The sequence below is a fragment of the Mesocricetus auratus genome, unplaced genomic scaffold, assembly GCF_017639785.1.
Source record: "Mesocricetus auratus isolate SY011 unplaced genomic scaffold, BCM_Maur_2.0 Super-Scaffold_100008, whole genome shotgun sequence".
Classification (NCBI taxonomy): domain Eukaryota; kingdom Metazoa; phylum Chordata; class Mammalia; order Rodentia; family Cricetidae; genus Mesocricetus; species Mesocricetus auratus.
Genome location: NW_024429192.1, coordinates 67426896 through 67446441, shown reverse-complemented (window position 1 = coordinate 67446441; position 19546 = coordinate 67426896). Strand labels below are relative to the sequence as shown.

The following is a 19546-nucleotide window of genomic DNA, read 5'->3' as shown; positions in this document are numbered from 1 at the left end:
TAATGAACTAAGCCTCTGAAACTGTAAGCAAGCCCCAATTAAGTGCTTTATTTTGTAAGAGTTGCCTTGGTCATTCACAGCAATAGAACAGTGACTAGGACAAGCCCAAGCCCAGATCCCAGATAGATTCACTGCAGAACTCTTCCAAACCTTTAGGAAAAACACCAACATTTCTCAAAGTAGTCTATAAAACAACTTTTCAGAAATAAAAGCCAGTTTGCCCTACTACTAGCACCAGATAAAGATACTACAAAGAAAAGAAAATTATAGATCTATCTCCCTAATGAACACAGATGTAAAAATTCTCAATACAATACTTGTGAGCCAGGCTGGAGAGATGGTTCAGAGGTTAAGAACATTTACTGTTCTTCTAGAGGACCTGGATTTGACTTCCAACACCAAAATGGTTGCTCACATGCATCTGCAACTCCAGTTCCAGGGGACACTCCAACCTCTTTTGGCCTCCTTGAGCAATGGGCAGGCACTGGCTTACAGGCAGGCAAAGCACCCGTGCACATAAAAATATGCCTTTTTTTTTATTAACGCAGAAAAGGGTTTTACTAAAACATCAATATTTGTTCCAGCACTATTCACAATAGCTAAGTTACAGAACTAACCTAGTTTAGTTTATGTACACAACGATTTTTTTCTAACCACAAAGAATGCAGTTATGCTGTCTATAGGAAAACGGATACAGCTGGAGATCCAGTCTCAGAGAGACAGATACATGTTTTCACTGGTTTGTGGTTCCTAGATTTCATATAGGTACTTAAAATTATATATGTATATATGGTGTGAAACTAGAGGCAGAACCGTCTAGAGAGACGAAGGGGATGACAGGACAGAGAAAAAGAAAGGTTAGAGGGCATATGGTAAGAAGAGTATGTTCCGTGTACATTATGTACTTGTATAATCTGCCAATGCAAGAAAGTACCGTATGCAACGAATATATACAATGGAAACTTTTTTAAAGGAGAAAGGGAGCTGATTATTCTGGAACATTTTAAGATATTTAACAGGTGAAGATACTGATCGTTACACTTGACAAGTTTGTATGTTACAATAGAGTTGCCATTTTACTTTTAGTGCAATGAAAGGCCATTAGAGACTTTTAAGCAGGATTTAAAATACTTTTTTAAAAAATCACGAGGGCGTTGGGGGACAGTTCAGTCCATAAAGCTTGCTACTTACTTGCTGTATAAACAGGAGACCTTGAATTCCACCCATAGCAGCAACTGCGGCAACAACCGCCTGAAATTCCAGAGCTGGGGCGACAGAGACAGGACCTTGGGCTCCCAAATCCACCAGCCTAGTGTAATCTGTGGTCTCCAGGCCCCTACTGCACTCACGCATGTCCACGATCATAGGGTGGAGAGCAGAAATACTTTAAAATAGTGTATCGATATATAAAGTTTGGAGGGATAAGATAGGTTAAGAGAACTTTGCAAGCAAGAGATAACTGTGACTTGGGCAAGAGATGGAGCTGCAGTGGACATAATCAAGACACCGTTCATTGGTAAAGATCTGGATAGCTTACGCAGGAACCGAGAGAGAGGCTTTTGCTAAACAACTAGCTTTCTGCAGTAAACAAAACAGGAGAAAAGAACAACCAACGAACAAGCTCTACTCCGAACTATAATATCGTCTTTTATTGACTGCATGCTTACTATGTTCAACTCTATTGGGAAGCTTACAGAAAATACTGCAATTAAAATTCCCAACACTGCCAGTGAACGCCAAGCCTTAGTTTTGTCGAAAACGGGTTTGGAAGTGGGGTAGGGGTGGGGGTGGGAATGTCTCACCGCTGCGAAGTGCTGGAAGCCGAATCTGAACTTAAGTCGGTCTCCGCGGCGGCTTCTCTATAAGGTACCGGGTCTCTTTTCTACAAACTCGAGACTATTTGTAAAAAGGTTTGTACTGTGAGATCGCATCCCTAGGTAAAGCGCCCCACGTACTTAGGCAGCGAGTAATCGCCCACCCTCCTGGGGTTGAGCCTCGCGATCGCGCGCGTTCCGAGCACACACGACGTAGTTTCCAGACTGGTAACCAAGTTAAGACCTCTCTCAGGCAATTGGCCAGAGTTGGAAGGAGTCTCCTGATTGGCGGACACTCGGGTTTCCTCGCAGCGCGTTCCCCTCCAGTCTGAGATTTTCGCCTATTCTCAGGCACTTCCGGGCGGCGCGAAACTCTGACGTTCCCTCTTCCCATTGGTCGGCAGCTGCGGCTATAGTTCCGTTGTCTGACTGGCTGCCCGCGCCGCCTCGGAGGTGAAGTGTACCGCGCTGATTGGCTGCGGAGTGGCGGCCGCGTGTGATGTCCCCGGCGGCGATTGGCCCATGCCTGGCTGCTCGCCGGCTCTGGGGCTCCCGGAAAGTGGCAGCTGAGGAGGGGGCGCGCTAGCTGTCTCGGCGGCCCGGCTAGAGACCCGGGCGTGAGGCGGCCTCTCAGGGCCGGAAGGACTGGTCAGTAGACGCAGCGGCACGGGAGGCTGAGAGTGCGGGACCAGGCGACACCATGGCCCCGCAGAACCTGAGCACCTTCTGCCTGTTGCTGCTGTACCTCATCGGGGCTGTGATGGCCGGGTGAGGAAGGGGCTCCGCGCAGCACGGGGCCCGAGGGGCGGCCTTTGATGAGAAGGACGCGGGTGGCATCGAGGAGGGGGCAGTGAGGGAGCCGCACTGCCGAGCCGAGGGACGGAGGGGCGGTGAGGACCAGGCTGGCCCTGCGGAGCCAGATTTCCCACAAGAACGGGAGTTGGTTGCAGTGCCAAATACTACGTTTACGTTTGTGCATTGGAAGGAGTTAAGTGGCTGTGAGCAGAGGTAGAGTCACGGAACCCCGAGGAAGGAAGGGAGGGAGGGAGGGAGGGAGGGGGCTCCCGATGGAAGTGAAGGTAGTGAGTGCCTAGCTGGGGTTGAAGTTATGGACGCGTCTTTGCTTAACTGGAGGGTGGGACGGTGGGTTATCTAGCTTGCAGCAAGCCTCCGAGGACCTGACATAAAGGGAGTGGGCCATGATGCTCTTAAGTCAGATGCAGGTAAGGAAGCCAAGCTCAGACTTGAGGAAGCAACAAGCCCTTTAAAGAACCTTGGTACTTCCCACCTTCTCGGACTAGCGAGCCTGAACTGTCATCTTGCCTCACTGTCTCTCTCCGTGGTTCCTTGAGCTGGATGGTACGAGTAGAAAAAGCACTTCACTAACGGGTGATTAAAAACTGGGATTATAGCCTTTTGCCACTCTTACGAATCATACAAGTTTGAAGGAACTTTACCAGGGAAGCGTTGTGCCTCCCTTCAGGGAGAAAGGGCAGACTTTAAGATTCTCCCAGCATTTAAAATGCACGACCCTATAGTTCCCATGACTAACGATTTAGTATATCAGACTTGTGTTCTTGAGGGCGGGCACCCTTCACCCCAGCTTTTGGCGGGTGAAAACAGGTGGATCCGTATGCATTCTCAGCTCCAGAGGGAGTTTCAGGCTTGCCAGGCCTACATCATCCCCTATCTCAAATAAATAAGTAACCAAAAAAATAAAAACACACCAAAACCTAATGGGTGTCAGAGTCTGACAATCTTAGGTTGCTGCATTACCTCGAATCGCTTTTCAAGTTGTTTCCTGTATGTTTTTTGCCCTGTGCATGCATGCTTAAATTTTGTCATTTTTTTCTTGTGAAATATTTTAAATTTCTAAAAGTTCACATTTCTTAGACATGCTTTATTGTTTCCTCTTAGTTTGATTAAGCCAAAGTATTTAACAAAACATCAACATAAAATTTTGGAGTTGGAAGTTGACGTATTCTGGTCTCCAACTCAGTGTGTAGCTGAGGACAACCGTGAACTCCTTCGTGCTCCTCCAGCCACCACCTCCCAGGTGCTAGGATTGCAGGCATGAGTGACCATTCCTGGCAAATACTAATAGTTTTTAATACTATAGCTTTAAACTTTGGTCACTCATAAAGTAGCCTCTGGGGAGCATAATGTTGACACTGAGCAATAACAACAGTTTTTCTGAGCTGTCAATTAACCTTTTCCCTCTTAAAAAAATCTTTTATTTATTCTCTGTCAATTTCATACGCATACAATGTAATCATACCCACCCACAATCCCCCCTCACACACACACACACACACACTCTCTCTCTCTCTCACACACACACACTCTCTCTCTCTCACACACACACACTCTCTCTCTCTCACACACACACTCTCTCTCTCTCTCTCTCACACACACACACACTCCTCCTAGGCACACCCCAACATGCCCCTTCCCACTCCCTGTAATTCACTGAGTCCAGTTAGTTGATGTGACTGCTGGAGTGGTGGCTAATGGTATTGGCTTTTTGAAGGTCTTGTTCAGGTAGCCGTAGCTGGAGTGAATTTGTGAGTGCCATTTCCAGAAGATAGAGTTTGACAACACTCCTCCCCTTCTCCTGCTTTTATATTCTTTCTGCCCCACCTCCCACAGTGTTCCCTCAACCTTGGGGGCTTGGGGGGAGGCAGGAAAGGTTGAAATAGATGTTCAGCCGGGCGTTGGTGGCGCACACCTTTAATTCCAGCACTTGGGATGCAGAGGCAGGCGGATCTCTGCGAGTTCGAGGCCAGCCTGGTCTGCAGAGTAAGTTCCAGGACAGCCTCCAAAACAATACAGAGAAAGTCTGTCTCGGGAAAACCAAAAACAAAACAAATGAGCACGCCACAGTTACCTGTTCTCCACACTTTGACCGGTTATGTTGGTGCACTCACTGCTACCCTAGAAAGAAACCTCTATGACCAAGGCTGAGAGTGTGTGAACCTAAATATTTACAAGATCTATTATTAACTGTATTATAGCTACAACCTAAAAATCACATGTCTGTTTAACAAAACAATAGTAATAGGTCTCCCCATCCCCCAGGGCCTGTGGCCTCCCCAGCCATGGGCTTTCAGCTTTCCAGTACCAGATAGGAATTCCTTTCTGTGGAGCAGGCCTCAAGTCCAGTCAGAAAGCAGTGGGTTAACCCCATAATCTTCACATAACTATTGTACAAGATGTGGGTACATATAGCTTTTTTGGTCAATATTAGTAATTTTTCTCCTCACACAACCTACATAACCTTCTGGCTCTGTGAAAGCGCTCCAGCTTGTCACTTCCAGCTTGATTTCTCTGTGTCCGGTAACCAAAGTGTGTGTTCCATCTACTTATGATGGCAATGGTGGAGCCCCTTGTTTGGGGGCCTCCCTGACTTACAACTCATAGGGAGTTTTCCCACACCTGGCGTTGAGATTTTCACTTCATAATGTTTGTCTTCTAAGGGAAACGTTCACTCATGCAGGGTACCTGTGTTCAGATCCTCTGTGCTTGTGTATCTGTCTGTCCTTGTCTCTCTCTCTGAGATTTTATTTTTAAGTAGATGTTCATGTGTGTCTGTGCGGGCATGAACATGTAAGTGCAGGAGCCCGTGGAAGGAAGAGAAGAAAAGAGTGTTGAATTCCCTGGAGCTGGAGTTAAGGTGGGCGTAAATCATCCATTATGGGTGCTGGAAATGGAATTCAGCTCCTCTTTCAGAGTAATACAACTGTAAGATATGATTGGGGGCCACTTTATATGTTTTTTGAGTTAACAAAGTAGTGGCTTTCTATTTTTTTTTAAATTCTTAATTTTGTTTAATCCACTCCACTCCATAAACATTACTTAAGTAAGCCTTACTACATAGTTAGCCTTTTCATTATTAAACAGCTGGTTCCTTTCCCATGAGATGTCAAGACTTTACAGATTAGGTAGGGACTTCCTGTGGGTGATAAGTTTTTAAAATGATATAGTTGATCTGGGCATGATGGCACACACCTTTATCCCAGCACTTGGGAGTCAGAGTCAGGCAGGTCTCTCGTGAGTTCAAGGCCAGTCTGCTCTACAGAGTGAGTTCCAGGACAGCCAGAGCTACAGGGAAACCTTTTCTCAAAAAAAAAAAAATTATATAGTTGAGCAGGACATGGTTCATATACCCGTAAACTTGGCATTTACAAGTAGAGGCAGGAGGGTCTGGAGTTCAAGGCTAGATGAAACCCTGTCTATAAAAAACAACCCAAAACCCTGACAGAATGATTAACTAAATTACTTTTCAAACAATGACTTACAGTATAAACTAATCACAGCCTCCTGAATGCCTGAGCTGTAGATGTATGCCATCATGAACTCAGGGCTTCATGAGTTAGAGATAAGCACTCTACTGACTGAGCCACATGCCAGGCCATAAAATACATTTTTTTAAATATTCTTATGTCTTGGTTCCCCAGTTCATTTTCCCCATACATTTTAAGATTACCATCCATATTATGTTAGCATCAATTATGTGACTTTCCTAGCCCCATTATTGAGATAATGTCTCCAGAATAAATTCTGGTAGCTAAAATCTGGCAACAAGAGTAGATGCTGTCAACGTTCGTATGTGCTTGGCTCATTCAGGAGAATTTACTGGTCTCTTCAGTGAGCTGGAAATGGCCCTTCTCTGGAATGTCTTTTATAGTCTTACTCTAGTTTTCCATCAACACTTCCTGCAGAGAACCCTTTTATGACTGATCCCAGCATAGTCCCTGGCAATGTTCTCTATGTTATGTCCCAGTTCATAGCGTGCATATTCTCAACCACCAGGATGTAGAGGCTCCTGCGCATGAACTTTAGAGCCTGCCTATCATAAAGACCCGATTTTAGCAAATTAGTGTAGTTACTGGCAATGAATGTGTGAAATGTATTTTTCCCATCAAAATACACTATAATCCTTACATATAGATGAATGCTGTTCTTCCTTCAGAGATATTATGTAGACTTTGCTTGACCCTTATTTTAACTCCTTAAGTCAGTCCATCTTTATGTTCCCAAAGTGTTACTGTTAGGACATTTATGTGACATAATCTTTGTGAATAAAGATAACTCTTGAAATTATTTGACCTCTGGAAACAGTGAGAAGTCACTGAATTGGGGCTGGAAAGACGGCTGGGCAGTTAAGGGCACTTGCTGTTCTTACAGAGGACCCCAGTGCCCACATGGGGGCTCACACCCACCTGTGACACCAGATCCAGGGGATCCAGCTTTTCTCCACTCCCAGGGTACCTGCACTCACACCCACACACATGTGCTCATCATTAAAAATAAAATAAATTTTTCAGAAAAGCATTTGGAGCCAGTGTAGGGAGTAAAGAGAGAATTAATTGGATTGTTTGGTTTTTAGCTGGAAGTAACATGGAACCATAGAGCACAAAAATAGTGTCTCTGCTGAAGGTAATTCCAAAAGAAGAATGCTGCTAGTGCTTTGCATGCTTTCTAGCTGCCTCCAAATAGGCTCTCATTGTGATTACTTCAGTATCTGAGACTGTAAATTCCAGCATCATTTTTATGTATGTGCACATATCACATATACCTTCATCTTTATATTTACATGCTTACATAAGTAGACCTAACTGTAAAGGGAGAAAAAAATACTTTTCACTTTTTAAAATGTTACACCTGCTGGGGCTAGACAGATAATTTAGTGATTAAGAGGACTTGCTAAGGGTCAGGGTGCAGTTCCCAGCACCCACATCAGGCAGCTCACAACTGCAAAGGTTCTGCATTCTATAGGCAACTGCATGTGGGACACAGACAGACAGACAGATACACATACATACACGTTTTTTAATGTAACATAAAGCTAGAGAGATATCTCAAACACATAAATTTAAACACAAACAAAAAGTGTGATTCACCCATCCCTCCCTGAAGGAACAGCTATTGACCGTTAATGGTTTCTGGGTGAGGGGGGGAGTCATTTTTTTCTTGGGGATGCAGGTGCTGCTAAATTGCCCAGGCTCCAGTAAATATCTCCCTGCCCACACTTATGAAAGTCTCCCTGACTAAACTCAGTTGGCCACAAGCAAACAAAACAATAAAACATATGAAGGTAGAAAAGCGGGACTTACTGGGAAGAAGGAAGGTTTCGGTGTGAGTGGGGCTAAGGAAGTCAGGTGAGAATGACCAGAGAACATGATATGCATACGTAACATTGTCAAGAACAAAGAAGTAAACTTAAAATGTAATGCCGAACTCTCTGATGAAGTCTTATCTACCCACCCTCTCAGGCGAGATTTCTATAAGATCTTGGGGGTGCCTCGGAGTGCCTCCGTAAAGGACATCAAAAAGGCCTACAGGAAACTGGCCCTGCAGCTTCATCCTGACCGGAACCCTGATGACCCCCAAGCCCAGGAGAAATTCCAGGATCTAGGTGCTGCTTATGAGGTGAGTTGTGGAAACAAATGTAGGAAAACAAACTTAGGAACAGAACCTGTGGATGGGAAAAGCCCAGAACGCAAAGAAACCTCCCTCAGATAGAACATGAAGGTGAAATTGTCTGTGTCCCCATATTGTACAGTTATTATATATAGATTCGATTTCCTGCCTTTTTAAAGAGGGGTTTTTATTTACGTGTATGTGTCATGTATGTGTGAGTGCCCTCAGAGGCTAGAAGGGAAATCAGGTCTCCTGGACCTGGAGTTACAGGTGATTTTGAGCTGCCTAACATGGGTGCTGGGAACCAAACTCGGGTCCTTTACAAGAACTGCAAGGGTTCTCAATGACTGAACCCTCTTGCCAGCCCTTCTGACTGAAATCTTACCCTGGACCCATTTGTGAGTCTAAGAGGATTGGTGACCCCTAAGATGACACATAACTTTTTGTTTCTTGTGAGATACATACTTCATACTTTGTACTGTCTTCCAGGAATAGTGTCATTATTTGCTAGGAGCCCAATACTCAACAGTACATCCTAGGAAAACATGATTTACACTAGTTGTTGTTGTTTATAATGCTCATGTGCTCCCCCGCCCCACCCCAACGTCTCACTATGTAGCTCTGGCTGTCCTGGAACTAACTGTGTAGACCAGACTGGCTTCAACACACCTGGCTTTGTGTGCTGCTCTTGATAATGAATCCACAGTGCTATTTATTCATGACCTGAGCAGGCTATACATTTCTCACTTGCGAAATTAAGGTTTATTTGACCCAAACCACCTTTGTGGCATTATTCGGGATTTCCTTTTTTCTTTGTGTCATTCAAAGCTGTTTGCCTTTCTCCCAGGTAAATTAGCTTGCTCAAATCTGAACATTCATACAGTTCAAAGACTCTTTAGCAAACAAAAGGGTTTTTTCCTTTGCTGAGCTAAGATTGATTACTGTTAGCATTTTAGCTAGTTGAGAGTCTGCATATTTGTTAGCTAATCAACTACTATCCCAAGACCCCCCTCCACCCCTTGAAGTAGTCTGGGTATAGTGGAGCACCTGTGGCTCTAGCTACTGAGAAACTGAGCTCAATGTAGCACTTGAGCTCAGAGTTAAACCCAGTCTGAGCAACAGAGTTTACATATGTTCAAAGGAAGATTTAAAGCTCTTCCATTTTCAAAAGTACACATGTGTGCATGTGCTTCAGGTTTCTAAAATAACTCTTTTATATTTTATTTTCAACCTTTAGTTTTCTTATTTGTACATGTATATGTGCCTTTGAGTACAGGAGGTAACCCCCAGGGCCAGAGGCTTCAGATGCCCCTGGAGCTGTGGTTACAGGTGGTTGTGAGCCACCGAGCATGGCTGCTAGGAATTGAGTCCTCCGCAAGAGCAGCTTGTGCTCTTAACCACAGAGCCACCTCTCTATTCTGAACCCCCTCTTTTTTTCTTTTCTAAATGAATAAGCTTTTTTAATTATGCAGGTGAATGTATTGCCTGCTTGTCTGTAAGCACACTTTGTGTATGCCTGTTGTCTGTGGAAATCAGAAGAGGGCATTGAATCCCCTGGAACTGGAGTTATAGATGGTTGTGAGCCACCATGTGGGTGCTAGGGACCAAATCCAGGTCCTCTACAAGAGCAATAGATGCTATTAACTGCTGAACCATCTTTCCAGCCCTTTGTAACAATTTTTAACCAAAAAAAAATTTTTTAAAGCTAGGCAGTGGTGGTGCACTCCTTTAATCCCAGCACTAGGAAGGCAGAGGCAAGCAGAGCTCTGTGAGTTTGAGGCCAGTGTGGTCTACAGAGCTAGTTCCAAGACAATGGGAAACCCTGTCTCAAAATCCCTGCCCCCAAAAAATTAATTAAAAAAAATTAACATACAAAGTAATGGATTGCATTGTGGAAATATATATATATATATTCTTTTTTTCTTGCATGTTGAAGGCAAACATGCTTAGAAGCAATTTTTTCTTACATTCTTTAGATCAAAGTTATTTCGGGCAGTGAAATTGACTCTAAGGAACATAGAATAGTGTTTATTTTCTCAACATTATATTTCTCAACAAATAATATTTTCTTGAAATGAAGAAGTCACAAACACACACACACTTTAAGGCAGACAGCATTCTTCTAAAAATGGATTTCTACACATATTAAAGCATGAAAAATAAAAGTATGAAGTTGGGTGGGTTGTGGTGGCACACACCTTTAATCCCAGCACTTGGGAAGCAGAGGCAGGTAGATCTCTGTAAATTCAAGACTAACCTGGTCTACAATAGCTAGTTTCTGGACAGCTAGGGCTACATAGAGAATCCCTGTCTCGAAAAATAAAACAAATAAGCAAAAAAAAGTATGAAAATATAGCTATGGATTTTGCTTCAGGTCCCATGATCCTGTTTTCTTGGCATGCCAGTCTTTTAATGTGTAGTGTGTGTTGCAGGGGTGGGTAGCGTTTTTAAGACTACCAATTTAGTGCATTCTTCATTCATGATAATCTTCCGTAATTATATTCCAGTTTACAGTTTAGAAACATAATATAGCACAGAGCTTACAGAATTAGACTTGGAATTAAATTGCCTAGAAAATTAACGTGAGCAGTCCATCTCTTCTCTTTCCTGGTACCTTCCCAACCTTCACAGTCACATTTCTCAAATACAATTTTTAAGGTACTCAACAGATTTAATAATGTGAAGTTACAAGCATGAACTGAGCATTGTTGACTAGACAGTGCACCGAAGAATTCAGTCTGTTGAAACAGCTTGTCAGTACCCAGTTGTCTCCAGCCCTACTCAGGAAGCTAAGGCAGGACAAGCATGAGTTTGAGACCAGCTTGGGCTACATTTGGAAGTGTTATCTCAAAACTCCAAAACAAACAAAAGATAAAAACCTTAAATATGCCTAATAACATACATAATGAAAATCACACTCTGGCAAGATTTAGAAACTCAGGGTCAGAATGGAAAACAGCTAAACCATAAATGTACCTTAACTGATTTACAGAGTATGACCCTTTCCCCACTGACATTGATCCCCAGGTTCTGTCAGACAGTGAGAAACGGAAACAGTATGATACTTACGGGGAAGAAGGCTTGAAAGATGGTCATCAGAGCTCCCATGGGGACATTTTTTCACAGTAAGTTATTTGCCCATTTGCAAAGTATTACATTCTAAGACTGGACCACTTAGGCACTAAATGAATTATTCTCAGAAGCAAAGGGCAGAGTTGCCTCTGTTTCATCCTGTGGGCAAAGGGGTAGTTATGATAGTCACCCTCAGAGAAGGAATTCATAGGGTCTCTTGACCTCCTATTGCACTTGGCTTTCTAGAAGTCAGGGTAGCTGGAATGCTAACAAATACTTCCCACTTTGAACCCCTTCTTGTTGACATTTGAATCTCCATACATCATGATGTTTTATGCTAAAAGATCTAATCCAGAGTTCAGCTCTGTAATTACAAACAGAAAAATGTTTGAGTCTGCACTTATATGGAGTGAACATTGATTTCTTCAGATTCTCAAAGGCTTCTTTTTATTAATTTTTATTTAAATTAGAATTATTTTACATACCAACCTCAGTTCCTCTCCCTCCCATCTTCCCATTCCCCCCACCAGCCCCCCATCCCACCCGTTCCCCCATCCACTCCTCAGGGAGGATGATGGACCTGCCCCTCAAGAATAGTTACACTTGATAGCTTTGTCTGTTAAGCCTGTCAGCGAAGTACCCCTAGCCACTGAAGTGATACTGGAGATGTCAGAAAGAGAAACTCCCCTCTGCTAAGCTATCCTTTCTTCAGCTGAAGATTTAGGAGTGTGCATATGTTGTCATTTTGAAAAGCAGCTTGAGAAAGACTCCATGAGACAGAACTTGGGTGAAGGGGAGGTTTATTGGGAAAGTGAATGGAAAGGGGGGGGAAGGGGAAGGGACAAGGGCCTCTGGGGACAGCAGCAGAAGAGAAGAGAAGTGCGGGGGAACACAGGCAGAGAAGCAGAGAGACAGGAAGATAGGAGATGGGCAGGGCCCTTTTAAAAGGGAACACAGTGAATGTGCACAGGTGGTGCTCTAAGTGGCTGCAGCTGAGGGTGTGTCCTGTTAGGCCAGTACAGGAATACTAATAGCATACACCTGTACAACTCAAAAACACTGTTTTTATCCAACTCAAAGTAGTTCTTTGGTTACCTTCAAACACTGATTTTGACTTTGTACAGACGAGGACTTACTTTTCCCTACGGATTAGAACTGTCCTGAGGCTTTGCTTTTCAACTTTAAACAAGGCCCAAGGCTTTTGTACAGAATGGTAGCTTCTTTGTCAAGGTTAGTCTCTTAAGAGCACATGCAGTGAACATATGCAGTATGTTCAAAGTGTTCAGGATTAACCTTAAAGAATTCCTTAAATTAGACCAGGCGTAGTGTGGGCACCTTTAATACCAGGCAGAGACAGGCAGATGTCTGAGTTTGAGGCCAGCCTGGTCTACAAAGAGAGTTCCAGGATGGATTATATTATGTGCTCCTGTGTGGCTGTTATGTATGGATCATATTGTATTAAAGAGTCAGTGTTTATAGTGGGAAGCAACCTGATACCATGTAAATTAAAATTTTTATGATATTTGATTCCAGTATATTAAAAATGTCTTTTATATAGTGTGCTGTAGGAAGCAGTATTTTATTAATGTGAAGAAAATAAATAATTGTGAGGCACAGGATTTGAGTTCTTTTTCCTGATGAATTTGCGATGTATCTGCAGCTTCTTTGGAGATTTTGGCTTCATGTTTGGAGGAGCCCCTCGTCAGCAGGACAGAAATATTCCAAGAGGAAGTGATATCATCGTAGATCTAGAAGTCACTTTAGAAGAAGTATATGCAGGAAATTTTGTGGAAGTAAGTACACACAATACACCTACTCACACTGGCGTACAGAACTTGTACTTTTTACCAAAAATCAGAGAACTGACACAATTGAATTATTCACAGTCCTTAATTCATAAGAGTCACAAACTGAACTCTATTTACCCCAAGAACAATACCTTTACCTGCCTGTGTGCATCCCCTCCCTACTCACTGCAGAGATAACTTCACCATTACTAGCCTGGTTTACTGCACATACATGGACCTAAAACAATGGACTTTTATTGTCTTTGAGTCTGTCAAAAGGGCACATCATCTTGTTTGAGACAGATTGTCTCTGTGAGTCATCCCTGTTGCTTACAGCTGTCAGTCTGCTGAATAAAATCTCATGTGACTGTCAATAGGATTGTTTGGTTTTTAACTCCCAAAGAGTCGTATAGGTGAACATTCCTGTACATATTCTAGTTCCACATAAGCAAGGATGTCACTTACATGGATTGTAAGAGTAGAATAGCTGGCTTGTGTTAGCACATGTTCATGCTTTATAAAATGCCATAGGATGTTTGAAATTGTCTGTGTCAACACTCAACATGCCATGGCAATTTATGAGGTTCAGTAGATTTGCTCCCCTGCCCCTCAGTTCTGGAGCTGTGGGAATTGAAGCTAAGGGGTCATACATGCTAGGCAGGTGTTCTACCCGTATGGGGTATTCCCTGCTCCCTTTCTAATATTGGGAATTATTAGAATAGGGATGAGATGTTATCTCGCTGTGGTCCTGGTTCGTGTGTCTTAATTACCAGCTAGGATAAGCATCTCTTTTATTGACCCTGTCTGCTCTTGTGAAATGCTACTTTGCCTCTCTGGTTGATTTGTAAGACTGCTTCATTTTTGCTACTGTTTTTGTTAGCCATAATACAGATATGTCTACCCATTTATAACATAACTTGTCTTTATGTGATATTTAAGATTTATTTTAATTAATACAAGTGTTCATTTTAATGTGAAAAATTTTGATCTTTAATTGATAATTTTTGAGTCTTCTCTTGTAAAAATCTGCTCTAAAGTGAGAAAGCTGTTCTATGTTGTCTAGTAAAAGTCTGTAGTCTTTAACCTGAAGTTGTCTTTAATAGACTACACAGCTAGACTGCATATTTTCAGACCCTGTCATTTTACTTAACCATATGTGCTGCTGTTTCCTGCTGTACAGGAGAAGAGTAAGAGCTACCTGGGGAGCTATGGTGATTAGATGAATCTGTAAATGTCTAGAGGTGCTTACAGCACTGTTGTAGGGGAGTTTTCTCTAAACGTTTGTGTCACTTCACTATGTGAGCACAATGCTGTGCAATTACACAAATACAAGAATGTGGGGCTTTTTTTTTTTTTAAGTTTAATTTTGTATCAGGAGGAGGGGGGCTCTGTGCACACACGAATAGGTGCTCAAGGCATCAGATATAGATGCTGGAACTCAAACCCTACAAAAGCAATGTGTGCTTTTAACCACCTAACCATCTCTACAGCCCCAAATATGTTCCTTTTGGTATTGTTTTTTTGGGGATGAAGGGTCATACAGGCCAGGCTGGCCACAAAGCCACAAACTCACTGTGTCATTGAGGAAATTAGATAGACAGACTGACAGACAGACAGGCAGACAGGCTACACAAAGATGATTGTCATCTCTTCAGTATGTTGGTGTCTGGTGTCTGAATGGTGACAGCACTGGGATTAGTCTTGGACTGGGTTGCCTAAAACAGAAAGAGGTGGTTTGAGGAGATTAATCATGATCTGGATGGTGGCCACACAGCAGTTTTTGAACCCTGTGATTGTTCTTTAGGGGGCCATGCTTTACACTGCTCAGGTTTCATAATAACATAGTAATCCTATGAGCTGCTTTATTCAGTAGCCCTAGGTGTGTCTTGGAAATGCTAGTACTCCACCTTGTTTTGGAGTCTTCTTATTCCCCTCCCTCTACTCCTACAACTTTGGGTTGAGAATAGAGTCGTTTAAGTATAATGTTTGCTTCCTTCTTGTGTGGGGGTTGATTTGTACTCCCCCAGAGTTCTGCAGACTTTCAGTTTCTGTGAGGGATAGCTTTCACAGAAGGCATGTGTGCAGAGCACTGCTTCACTGAGGAAACTAAAAGCTCTTTTATGCATTCTTAGGTAGTTAGAAACAAGCCAGTAGCCAGACAGGCTCCTGGCAAGCGGAAATGCAACTGTCGGCAGGAGATGCGAACCACACAGCTGGGCCCAGGGCGCTTCCAGATGACCCAGGAGGTGGTTTGTGACGAGTGCCCCAATGTCAAGTAAGTGAAAGGCTCTCTGTGGGTCTCTTGAGAAACACAAGAATGTTCTGATTGTTTGTACCTGACTGTCCCCTCCCCCACCACATTTCCATCAAAAAGAGAGAAAGGTGCCTGTCTCTAAGCTACAAGGTAGCACCTTTCATTTCTGAGCTAGATGTGACTGAGAGCAAATCCTGGTATTTGTGTGATGCAGCAGCGTCTCTCTGCTCTGAGTGTTGGCATGTGGGGACCCAGATAGCCTTGGCAAACAGTACAGTGTGACTGCTCAAGAAAAGGCTCCCAGCACAGTGGTAAAGCTGACTATATCTGGGGTTTTACTACTATTTTCTTTTCCCTTTTTGATTCCCTTCGTCTCAGACTAGTGAATGAAGAACGAACACTAGAAGTAGAAATAGAACCTGGCGTGAGAGATGGCATGGAGTACCCCTTTATTGGAGAAGGTGAGATACTGGTGTTTATTATCAGAACTCACTTCTGCCTTATCCCATATCTTAATGGCTACCTAGTATGTGGGAGGAGTGAAGACATGCCTTCTCAGACTCGACAGAGGCATTGCCTGAGGCAGTGAATTTAAAAATTACTTGGAATTGCCACATAAATACGTGTTCAGTTTGCTTAACTTCTGGTATTCTTTGAACTGTTCTGACCAGGTGAGCCTCATGTGGATGGAGAACCTGGAGACTTACGGTTCCGAATCAAAGTTGTCAAGTAGGTATCAGCTGGGAAAGGCATCTATCTCTTGGCCCTGCTTCTCGAGTGAGTGATTATAGAGATGATGTGTCTACACTTTTTCTTCTGTTCTATGTATAAGTAATTATTTCTAACTCTGCAGCAATACTGAAAATAGGAGGTGAAGTCCTGGCCTTGAGCCCCAGTTATTTACTTAGGACTTAGAAACTCAACAGATGCTGGAAGGAAGTCAGGATTTAAAAGAGAGCTGGGCATTGGTAGAGTACTGTCTAGCATGCACAGAGCCCTGGGTTTGGGCCCTGGCACTGTATAAACCAGGCTGGGTGGCACATGCCTGTTATGCCAATGTTCAGGTGGTAGAGACAGGCAGATCAGGAGTTCAAGGTCATCCAACCTGGAGTACATGAGAGCTTGTCTCAAACAAAAAAACAAGAGCTGAAAAGAGCTGTAAATGAGAGGCAGTCTGCAATAGGAATCAAGGAATGCTGCAATTGTTTTCCATAAAAAAGCCATTCAGTCATGCTAATATCCAGCTTTTCCTTTTATAGGCTTCTCTCCAGTGTGGCGTGCTGCTTAAACAGTAGTTTTCTTGGGATTCAGGCTTTCTTGTTTTTTATTCTCTAAGTAACTAGTTGGAAACCAGTGATAGGTCTGTGCTTAAGGCTTGATTAAAACTGGGTTATACGGAGATGGTCCCCTCAACTTCCCCCTCTCTGCCATCTGTGGGGGTAATCTTTCCCATGGCTTTTCTTGCATACCTTGGCCCCCCACAACTTCTCTGAGAAACTAGAACAGTTACTGTTACCCTCAATAAACCTAACACCCTTGGTAAGGTATGGGTGGAGGATTTGAGAGAGAGGGTGTCACTCTGTAGCCCAGGCTGGCCTCTGACTTAGTAATCTCACCTGTTCCCTTCCTCACCTTATCTGCTGGACTCAGGAAAGCACAGACAACTCTGCCAAGCATCGTCCTTCTTTTCTATAACCTAATGGTTGATGGTTTTCCTTCATGTACTTCTGCTGATTGTATACTCCTTACAGATTGAATTCAATATGACTCTACACAGATCTGTAATCTCAGATACTGCCACATGCAAAGGCATGTCAAATGCTTCCTGTTTGAAGAATGGTGTTCATCTTTTCCCAAGACTTCCAGCACTTTAAATAAACTCCAGTGGCTTTTACCTTTTTCTGTTTCAGGCACCGTATATTTGAGAGGAGAGGGGATGATTTATACACAAATGTGACAATCTCACTAGTTGAGGCTCTGGTTGGCTTCGAGATGGACATAACTCACTTGGATGGTCACAAGGTAAACATGTCAGCCTTCCAGCTTTGTGATCATGTGGTGGGTTTAGGTCATCTGGAACCAGAGGCTCCTTTCTGATCTCTCCTCTCTGCTGCTGAACATGCAGCAATAGCCTCTCTGTTTTAAGTCTCTCTGTGCCTCCCAGCATAAGGTTCCCCTTGCCTCCGTCCTTCCTTCTCTGCTAGCTCTGACATTAGCTTTGTCACCAGTGCTCACTAGAAGCTGTATGATGGACTTACGGTGTGCCAGTACCACTCCACCTGACTCCTTTTGGCTTTCCAGGTACATATTTCCAGGGACAAGATTACCAGGCCAGGAGCCAAGCTATGGAAGAAAGGGGAAGGGCTTCCCAACTTTGACAACAATAATATCAAGGGCTCTTTAATAATCACTTTTGATGTGGATTTTCCAAAAGAACAGCTGACAGAGGAAGCAAAAGAAGGTAGTGTGTGTGTGTGTGTGTGTGTGTGTGTGTGTGTGTGTGTGTGTGTGTGTGTGTGTGTGGTATTTGTACATATGCATGTGGGTTGACTATATGAAAGCAAAATAGCCAAACCCCTTGGAGGCATGAGACATGGATGTAGGCCTTTCTTTGTAAAGGCAATGAACCCTGCTGCCGCTGTGTTCACTAAAGGCTATGCACTTAGGGAGTGATAAGGATGTGAAACAGAGTCACTTGAGTGACAAAGCTGGACCAAACTACAAGGGAAGATGAGATGCAGGAGAATTGGAGGCCCAGGGGTCATTTTCTCTGTGGTAAATGAAAGCAGCACCTGGTGTAAGCGTTTAAAAATAGTAAGAAAAACGGGTAAAGGGGTTGAAACTGACAAAAGAGCAAGAAAGAAGGAACAAAAGATTAGATGACATGATTTCACTTCCTTGTTTGACCTGTTCTCCTTTCCTAGAGCTTGATGGGATTTGGGGATGGGACTTGAAAGAAACAAGTGATCGCATGTGAACACATGTGTATGTTTGAGGTGTGCACATGTGAACAGGTGTATGTGTTTGAGATGTATACATGTGAAGTTGGAAACGGATTGTCATCCAGCCATTCAGCCTCTTCATGACACCTGCAAACCCTGGGAGGTCACATTTTTGTTAACGTAGTCACTCATTCTTTCTGCAGGTGTCAAGCAGCTACTCAAACAAGGATCAGTGCAGAAGGTGTACAATGGACTGCAGGGCTACTAGGAGTGAGAGAAATTGGACTTTGATTGGAATAGGTGGATCAGCGATATTTATTATCTGCAGGGGTTTTTCTGTGTGTGTTTCATTATTTTCAATATGCAAGTTTGGCTTAATCTTTTTTTTCCCTGATGTCATGAATAAGAGGTTTAAGAATCTGTTTATTGCGTTCAAACAAGAATGACCAGCAGAAGGTTAACTAATACCTCTCCCTCTGGGGATATAATGTCTGGTGCTGCCGCCCAAGATTCAAGGAGTAACGTCTCAGAGGATACCAGAGCAGAGGAAACCAGATGAGGGGTTAGAGATAATTGTTAGCTATTTCATTCACGATTCCAACTGGAGAAGTCTGTTTTTAAATACATCTTGTTGTTATTTTTTTCCTTGACTCCTGTTTCTTTTTCCTGTGAATGGTTGGGTGTTCTTCCCATCAAGCAAGATGGACACACAGCATGCAAAAGAACAATGAGGTTCCAGTCCCCAGACCCCACTAAACACACACAGTGTCTCATAGCAACAAGCTTGAAGAAACCTAATAGATCAGAGACTCAGCTACAGAATTAAAGTTACACAAAAACCTCATTGTCTCTGAGAGAACACATTTTCTCGGTTTCTTTGATAATAACAAAATCTGATATGAGTATTTTGCTGTTTAGAAAGTACTTTTTTGTATATCTATCCCAGTTGCCCTTATGATCAGAAACCTGTTAGTTTAGGAACTAAGAAGGCCGGCTCTAGAAAATAAATATTAGAAGAACTGCAAGTGGTTTTTTCTTCCAGTGGCACCAGATCCAGATGCTACCTTGCTGGAGCACACTTGGCATTTGAATCCCCTTTGTTTCTCCAGTACCTAGGACTTCTTGCCACAGCTACTCAGGGTTTCAGTGCAGTTGAGCAGTTGCTCTTGCAACCTGTAGAAGCTGATTTTGAACCCTCAGCTCTGCAGCAGCCAGTGCTCTTTGGAACTCAGAAATCCAGAAAACCACAGAGAT

The 19546-nt window shown here is 43.2% G+C and overlaps 2 protein-coding genes across 4 annotated transcripts in view; one reads left to right on the top strand and one right to left on the bottom strand.

Moving 5' to 3' along the window:
• Tbccd1 (TBCC domain containing 1) overlaps positions 1–2158 on the bottom strand; it is a 44738-nt gene extending 42580 nt beyond the window's left edge. The window contains exons 1-2 of one of the 3 annotated variants that reach the window (XM_005071701.4): positions 1803–2158; positions 1192–1339 (exon numbers count right to left, since the gene is read on the bottom strand). The gene's annotated coding sequence lies outside the window, so the exon portion shown is untranslated. The remainder of the gene's footprint in view (positions 1–1191; positions 1340–1802) is intronic. The other 2 variants (XM_013114422.3, XM_013114424.3) reach the window with 2 other exon arrangements.
• Positions 2159–2328: 170 nt separating this feature from the next.
• Dnajb11 (DnaJ heat shock protein family (Hsp40) member B11) lies at positions 2329–18942 on the top strand. Its single transcript, XM_005071617.4, has 10 exons — positions 2329–2582; positions 8090–8246; positions 11265–11362; positions 12970–13102; positions 15229–15371; positions 15729–15811; positions 16022–16079; positions 17261–17372; positions 17652–17811; positions 18496–18942. The coding sequence occupies exons 1-10, from the start codon at positions 2515–2517 to the stop codon at positions 18558–18560; spliced, it is 1077 nt and encodes a 358-aa protein (XP_005071674.1). The 5' UTR covers positions 2329–2514; the 3' UTR covers positions 18561–18942.
• Positions 18943–19546: the final 604 nt, after the last annotated feature.